The sequence below is a fragment of the Nilaparvata lugens genome, unplaced genomic scaffold (assembly GCF_014356525.2).
Source record: "Nilaparvata lugens isolate BPH unplaced genomic scaffold, ASM1435652v1 scaffold3624, whole genome shotgun sequence".
Taxonomy (NCBI): Eukaryota; Metazoa; Arthropoda; class Insecta; order Hemiptera; family Delphacidae; genus Nilaparvata; species Nilaparvata lugens.
Window position 1 is genome coordinate 26,185 of NW_024090436.1, and position 8,896 is coordinate 35,080.

Genomic DNA, 8,896 nt, shown 5'->3' on the forward strand with positions numbered 1-8,896 from the left:
GTTCTTCAATTTACAAAATTTTCAGTCAAGTATTTTCACAAAGTAGATTTTCAAATTTAGATGCTTCAAAACTAAACATAGAAGAGATATTTCACATTATTATAACTAAAATAGGAATTATTCACATATTAAAAATATAATTTTGAAGAATTACCGAAAAACAAACTTAATTCTAAAGCATAGTATTGTTATGTTAAATTATATTACATGAACAGTTTAGTTATAGCATGGCATGGTATAGTGCAAGACCTGCCTTCCAAATAGTTGAAACAACTGCCTTCCTCATAGTTGAAACAACTGCCTTCCAAATAATTGAAACGACTTCAGTGTAGTGTAAAGTAGTGAGTCGGAGAATCACTCTGCATTATTTTGACAGTGTGGTGTGGTGACTGGTGAGCCTACAAACTCCAACTCCCAAGGTCACAGAATTATTAATGTTAGCTACACGTGGAACAGGGTGTGAGTGTGTATGGAAGGAACATCGTAGTTGGTTGCAAGTGGGCTGGAGAAACAGATATTTGGGAGACTGAGATGGAAGACAATTGAAAGAGGACGAGAAGGATGTGTGGGAGAATGGATGAGAGGGTTGGAAGTAGTGGAAGAGGATAGAGAAGGAGAAAAGGATGGTGAGGAAGATGATAAAGAGAGAGGAGAGGTTAGAGAAGGAGAAGAGAATGGAAAAGAAGAAGAGGATGAAGAGTGAGTAGAGGTTGGAGAAGGAGGAGAGGATAATGAAGAAGAGGAGGATGAAGAGTGAGTAGAGGTTGGAGAAGGAGGAGAGGATAATGAAGAAGAGGAGGATGGAGAAGGAGAAGAGGATGATGACTGAGAAGAGGATAGAGAAGGAGAAGAGGATGATGACTGAGAAGAGGATAGAGAATGAGATAGAGGAGAAGAGGATGGAGAAGAAGAAAACGATAGAGAAGGAGAAGAGAGTGAAGGAGGAGGGGAGAATGGTGAAGGAGAAAGGGATGGATAAGGAAAAAAGGATAGAGAAAGAGAAGAGGATGAAGAGTGAGTAGAGGTTGGAGAAGGAGGAGAGGATAATGAAGAAGAGGAGGATGAAGAAGGAGAAGATGATAGAGAAGGAGAAGAGGATGGAGAAGGAGAAGAGGATGATGACTGAGAAGAGGATAGAGAATGAGATAGAGGAGAAGAGGATGGAGAAGGAGAAGAGGATGATGACTGAGAAGAGGATAGAGAAGGAGAAGAGGATGATGACTGAGAAGAGGATAGAGAAGGAGAAGAGGATGATGACTGAGAAGAGGATAGAGAATGAGATAGAGGAGAAGAGGATGGAGAAGAAGAAAACGATAGAGAAGGAGAAGAGAGTGAAGGAGGAGGGGAGAATGGTGAAGGAGAAAGGGATGGATAAGGAAAAAAGGATAGAGAAAGAGAAGAGGATGGATAAGAACAAAAGGATTGAGACTAAGAAGAGTATAGGGAATGAGATAGAGAGGAAGAGGATGGAGAAGAAGAAGAGAAGAGGATGAAGGAGGAGAAGAGGATGATGACTGAGAAGAGGATAGAGAAGGAGAAGAGAGTGAAGAAGGAGGAGAGAATGGAGAAGAAGAGGAGGATGAAGAAGTAGAAGAGAATGGAGACTAAGAAGAGAATAGGGAATGAGATAGAGAGGAAGAGGATGGAGAAGAAGAAGACGATAGAGAAGGAGAAGAGAGTGAAGAATAAGGGGAGAATGGAGAAGAAGAAGACGATAGAGAAGGAGAAGAGGATGAAGAAGGAGAAGATGATAGAGAAGGACAAGAGAATGGATAAGAACAAAAGGATTGAGACTAAGAAGAGTATAGGGAATGAGATAGAGGAGAAGAGGATGGATAAAAAGAAGACGATAGAGAAGGGCAAGAGAGTGAAGATGGAGGAGAAGAAGAAGAAGAAGAAGAAGAAAAAGAGAAGAGGATGAAGGAAGAGAAGAGAATGGAGAAGGAGAAGAGGATGGAGAAGGAGAAGAGAATGGAAAAGAAGAAGTGGATAATGAGATAGAGAAGAGGATGGAGAAGTAGAAAACGATAGGGAAAGAGATTAGTGAGGAAAGAGGAGAGGAAGGAGAAGAAGAGGAGGATGGAGAAGGAGAAGAGGATTGAGAGGGAGAAGAAGATAGAGGAGGAGATGAAGATGGCGTACGTGAGAGGGTAGAGAAGGAGAGAAGGATGGATAAGGAGAGAGAAGAGGTTTAAGAAGAGGATGGAGAAGGATAAAAAGATGGAAAGAAAGAAAAGAATAAAAAAGGACAAGAAGATAGAAAATGAGAGAGAAGAGGATGAAAAAAGAAGAGATAGAGGAGTGGTGAAAGAGGATAAGTGAAGAAGGAAAGACTGTTCAGAAAAATGAAAATGGAAAGACATAGAAGGGAAATAAAAAAGGAAACTAAAAGCAGAAGTAGGATGAGGAGAAAGAAGAATAGGAGGTAGAGAAAGTAAAATTTTACTTCCATGAAGTGGAAAAAATGAGAAAGGGAAGGAAAGAGTAGATCAGCAGAAGGAGAAGGAAGAAAAAGAGAAGAGGAGAGACAAGAAGGTAAAATGTTGACAAAGAATAAGCGTGGAAGAGGTAACACAAAGGACGAATTTAAAGATATGATGGGAACAAGAATGATAAAAATAATAAGACAAAAAAATGCAATCAACAAAACAAATCCTTCCACATTCTCTATATCTTTCACCTCCTTTTACTTTTCATCATCTAGAAAAAAAACCTAGAAATCTAAAAAGGAAACAAAATAGATAAGCCACTCCACGTTGAAAAAATGTTGATTTGAAACACACAGCTCTATGAAGCCATGAATATTCACCACCAAATCCTTATTCGTCTGTCAAATCGAATGCGTTGTTCTTTCTTGAATGTGTTAATATGCGTCCTCACATATGATGCGTCACATAGCTAATTTACCGCCAAGATATACTCCTGCATTCCAGGCATGCGTCTAGTAGGAGAAAGAATGACAAGAGAGAGAGAGAGAGGGTGTGAGCGAGAGATCTACTCCACAAATATGTTATGTACTATTCTCAATCTACTGCCTCTTTAACTATTTTTTCTCTCTATCTACAAATACACTGACTTCCTTTCCTTGTATTTCAATATGCTCTTTCTTACTTTTATTCTCCTCCTCCTCATCATTTTTCCTTATCGTCCTCCTACACATTATCCTTCTTCTTCTTCTTCTTCTCTTCTTCTTCTTCTTCTTCTTCTTCTTCTTCATATTATCATCATTTCCTGCTTCTCCATTTCCTTCTTTTCTTCTTCTTTTCCACCATAATTTTCATCATCTTCGTTATCTTCTTCTTCTTCATTATTTTCTGCTTCTCCATTTCCTTCTTTTCTTCTCCTTCTCTCCACCATAATTTTCATCATCGTCGTCATCTTCGTCTTCTTCTTCTTCTTCTTCTTCATTATTTTCTGCTTATCCATTTCCTTCTTTTCTTCTCCCTTTCCACCATCATCATCTTCTTCTCCTTTTTCTTCTCCACACCCCACTCACAAACAAACATCTTCCTTTTATAAGCTAGTATTGATTTGTAATATTATAAAACTCTCGTATGATTATGTTTGTGTTGAATTGAAAAACAAATTGAGGACTAATAATGGTTGATTAGATCATGAAAATTATTTGAAAGAAGACAAACAATTGACAAATACATCGTCAAAATCATTTGAAAACTGTAACTGTTCAACTACAATTCAAAGAGAGAACCTGGAAGAAACTCAAACGTGCTGAAAGATACCTTTCAAGTAATAAACCATCAAATGCGCTCGCATGTATCTGTTCCATTAAAATAGAAATCCTCTTGTTTGATATGTGATGTATATATTCCCTATACTGAAAGTACCTACGTACCAAACACAAAAGCAAACTAAGAATACGGGGGAACATTCGAAGCCAAGAAACATCCCACAAAAGAACACCACGACACGACAAAGAAAACTCAAAAACAGTTTCTGAAATATTCTCTAGTGTGCTGGAAATTCCTTCTAGAAGGTGAAGATATTTCTAATTGAGGACTAATAATGGTTGAGTAGATCATAAAATTTGAAAGAAGACAAACAATTGTCAAATACATCGTCAAAATCGTTTAAATAATTTGAAAACTGTAACTGTTCAACTACAATTCAAAGAGAGAACCTGGGAGAAACTCAAAACGTGCTGGAAGATACCTATACTGAAAGGATAAACTATACTGAAAGTACAAAACAGAAAAGCAAACTAAGAATACAGGGGACAATTCCAAGCCAAGAAACATCCCACAAAAGAACGCCACGACACGACAAAGAAAACTCAAAAACAGTTTCTCAAATTCCTTCTAGATGATGAAGAGATTTCTCCACTACCTACAAAATACAAGAGACTCTAGTGAATGAACGGAGGTTGGCATGGTGGTATCAAGATAGTGTAGTTCAAGTGAAAAAAAAGGATTAAACCCCGTTGAAAAGAAGGACAACGATGGAAGGACGGAGATAAAAAGAAGGATGTAAACAAAAGGATTCCCCGAACTTGGAGAGAAAACCAACAAACACCGCTGATTTATTTGAAACTTTCGAGGGGCTTTTGTGACGATTGGGAGACAAGTTGTTTATCAACCATGTCTATTTTCGAAATCCAGAGAACGGACCCAATGACTGAAATAGAGGTATTTATTCGATGAATAATCTTCTTTTTGTAATTTTGTAATTGAAATATAGATATTAATAAGCTGTTTGTAAGTCGGAACAGGCATTAACCTAATCCTTGTACGTAAGATGATGATAGAAATACTTAACATTGTGTAGAAATACTTAACATTAGGAAAGGCACAACAGGCTCATGCCCAAAACTGTCCCATTTCCAATTTATATTTATTTTCATGATGATGATGATCTTCTTTTTTGAAATCTCATAAATTCAAAAGGTGCGTACAGACTTAAGCGCAGGCATTAACCTAATCCTTGTACGTAAGATGATGATGATGATGATGATCTTCTTTTTTGAAATCTCATAAATTCAAAAGGTGCGTACAGACTTAAGCGTCTCGAATACCCACATTTCAGTTTTAATCAGCTAATTCTATGCTTATTATATCTGTATCTTGAGCCAGTTACACACACATAGATTTTTGGTCGTATGATACTTTGCCGTCCTTATGAATTCTAGCAGATTAGACGGAACTTGACAAACATAATCTGTTTGACAGCATATCTTTAATCTAATAGAATTTATAAGGACGGCAAAAAATCGATGCGTGTATAACTAGCCGCGCCAGGAACTCACGCACATTTCACTTTTTATTAACCGATGTTTATTATATCTGTATCTTACTGTTTCAGTACAAATACAGATATAATAAGAATAGAATCAGCTGATGGAAAGTGAAATGCGTGTGTTCGAGGCGCATAAGTCTGTACACACCTTAACATAGTTTACAAAACCTCGTTCAAGTTATACGGTGAATGATTTGTGGTATTTCTCCATAATCATTTTAATGATTTGTGTTTTGTGTACCATAAATGAATAAAAATATGTGTTATATAATATAAAAATAATAATATTATATAATATAATATAAAAATATATTATAATAAATAATAATAATAATAAAAGTAACTTGTTATCAACATCTTTTCTACTTTTAAACAAGTTTAAAAGAGTCATTGGTAAAGTGGTCTTTATTGTCACATACTTGAGAGAAATATCACCACAATGAATTTACTTATGAGAAGAAGCATTAATAAAAGCTAATTTACAAGAAATATTATAATTTCAAATTTATATTCTGACCGTTGCAGCAGGCCTTGACGACATGGGCTAACCCCTATTGATAAATATTATCTATTACTATATATTATAATACTGATGAACCAACCCCTTTATGTATATATGTATTTCTATGAATTATAATACTAATCACATGACTTGCAAGACTAGTGTCAACCCTAAAAAAGATCTTCCATCTTCGTTCAACGTCTTCAAACTGTAGACTCATATTCACCCTAAACATCTTCCTTTTCTGTTCAACGTCTTCAAGCCCTCTTGTGTACACCCAAAAAAATCTTCCATCTTCCTCTAACATCTTCAAACTGGAGACCTGTATTCACCCTAAACATCTCCTGTCTTGCTTCAACGTCTTCAAGCCAGTGCTGACGATAGAAGTTGGATAAAAAATTGACCAGTTGTCATATGGATCAACAAGGGGGGGACCTCACACGGCGGGTGGTAAATGAGAGCGAAGAGCAGAAAAAGAAGAGGAGAGGAGAGAAAAAACAGAAACGAACAGCATCTTGAAGAGAGGAAGACCTAAACACATAAACTTCACAACCAGATCTACAACACTGAACTGATCAACTGCACAGTTCGAAAAAGAAAAATTCGGATTCTTTTGTATTAAGAGTCAGTTTTAAACAGGAAAAGGATAACATTTAGATACATTTCAGATACAAGAGAGGTCTTACATCATAGTGTAACAACAATCCTTGTTTGACAGAAAATAACTTTGCCTAAACAACAAAAACGATTCGCCTGATAAATTTCTGAATATGGAATACTGAATAAAAATAATAATAGTGACTGATAAAAATGTCTGAATATGAATATATCGTTACTCACTGCAATATGGACCTTGATAAACTTCTCAACATATTTACCCACCTGGAAAAAAAACAGAAAAACTCAATTAAAATCAAAAGCAAGATACATAATTGAACGATATTTATCCAAAGTAAATAGACATTATTTTTTCAATAATGACACTTCATGACCCAAGTTCTATGAGACTTCCAAAGGCTTGTATGAAATTCAACTAATACTAGGCTAATGATTGATTAGCGTACCAATATGCCAAACCAAACATTAATTTTATACTAAATGTTTGTAACTTTAGTTCATTTATTAATTACTTTCATTTGATATTCAAGGAAATATGAAATATTTCATGAAGTAATTCACAAAAGTTTTCATAATCGAATACATTCTCGCACAGTAATATAATTACTTCAACGCAAAAACTGTGACTGTTATTTGATTCCCTCAAAGCAATAATGTTTCAAGTATACTGTAATTTGAATACAAAATTAAAAAATAAAACGTTCCTTCTAATAATAATACTGGTGAAAGGGGATTTCTATTGAACTACACCCAATTCAATCCATTCCTAACTATAGTGAGGTCCACGTTATAATGGCAGTGTTTGATTAGCAATGGTATTCCTATTCTTGTCTATCATTCAACAAAGAGGATAGCGTTATCTCTTTATCGTTTTGCTCTGTTTCCAGATCGTCATTAAACAATGTAGTATTAATAATTAATTAACAAAATATTTAATCTTAATTATTATGAAAATACATTATAAAATTATTGAAAAATATAATTTCTTGATTAATAAAATATAATTGATTATTTTAAACGACAATGAACAGTTATTATTACATCAATAAACCTGTTATAATGGCAGTGTTTGATTAACAATGGTAAACGAGAATGAACCGTTAATATTACATCAATAAACCTGTATCAGATACCGTCTATAGAAGTCATTGACAGACAGAGGATTGGCAACGTTTTTCTCATCGTAATCTTTCTCCACAGCCATTATAACGTGGACCTCACTAGAGATCAAAACAAAGTTAACTCGAAAGTTTCGATTTGTATCAATGTAAGAAATTCCCTCATAGAGTACAAAAAATCTCCGGAATAAAAAACATCTTCAGAAAGTTCCCAATCTTCCTATTCACAACGAGATCAACTCTAAACTCAAAGCTTTTCAGTTGTGTTGTTCGAGATTCTCTGAGAGTACAAATCTTCGGAATAAAACGTATTTCGATAGTTGCCATTCGCGGGAATCTCATTGATAGGCGGAAACAGTCATAAACCGTGAGCTGCGGGATGCATTCTCACAATACCCCCTCCCAAAGCCCCCCCCCCACTCTTGTTTACCTTTTCACTCGATATCCGTTGCGGAACCGAATTTATGACGTCACCGCCACAAAAACTTACCATCTTTTGACGCGCGTTAACGTTTATTATCGTTGAAAATCAGGAATAAACTTGGAGAAATAAAATCGTCCCATTGTTACCCCGGATAAAGACTCGTAAAATCGTGAATTTTACGACGCGAACCTAAAATTGAGACTGACAGGTTTGTCGAAAACTGTCCACCGAGGTTGGTTCGACTACCTGAGGGGGTTATTCATGCCGATCACGTACGGTTGAGAGCCAATGGGTGGTTGACTGCCGGTTTGTTCACGCTTCAGGTTCTCAGGTATCGGAAAGGAACTGAATTTTGTTCAAACATATTATATCTCCAACTATGGGTCTCAGGCAAACTAAATAAGAACATAAAATTGTATACCATATGATACTTAGTGAAGGTTCAGTATTGTATATTTATACTCCTCCCTTGGTATATTAACTAAATATTAGACTTATTAATGTAGTCTTCATAGAAATTATTAGTGCACCTTATGCAACAATATAAGATACTATGTATTAAGAAAAGGTTAATTATTCTATATACATCCCTCAGTATCAGAACTGAATATTAAAGTCATTAATGCAGCCTTCAAAGAAATTATTAGTGCACTTTATAAATATATCAGCCAACAATATAAGAACATAAAATTATATACTGTGTATTAAAAAAGGTGTTCTATATACCTCCCTTAGTAACGGAACTAAATAGTAAATTTGTTACTATAGACTATAGACCTACATGGAAATTACTAGCGCACTTTATAACATCTACCTCCCTGGGTAACAGAACTGGATCTCTTGGCTCTGTTGCATGTTAAAATACAAACTTATAATACCAATAGTCAGCTAGTTGTCGAAATAGGAAAGTATTTAACTATACGCTTGTATTTTATCATACAACAGGGCCCTGGTAAATGTACTGGAACAGTACTGGACATGATA

General features: G+C 35.5%; 1 protein-coding gene across 1 annotated transcript; it reads right to left on the reverse strand.

The window, feature by feature from the left end:
• Positions 1 to 822: 822 nt before the first annotated feature.
• LOC120355618 (putative protein TPRXL) lies at positions 823 to 6,634 on the reverse strand (the record flags this gene model as incomplete). Its single annotated transcript, XM_039444209.1, has 3 exons — positions 823 to 877; positions 1,124 to 1,257; positions 6,593 to 6,634. Coding segments are annotated over 3 exons (231 nt in total), but the record flags the coding sequence as incomplete, so codon positions are not given.
• Between the last annotated feature and the right edge of the window lie 2,262 nt (positions 6,635 to 8,896).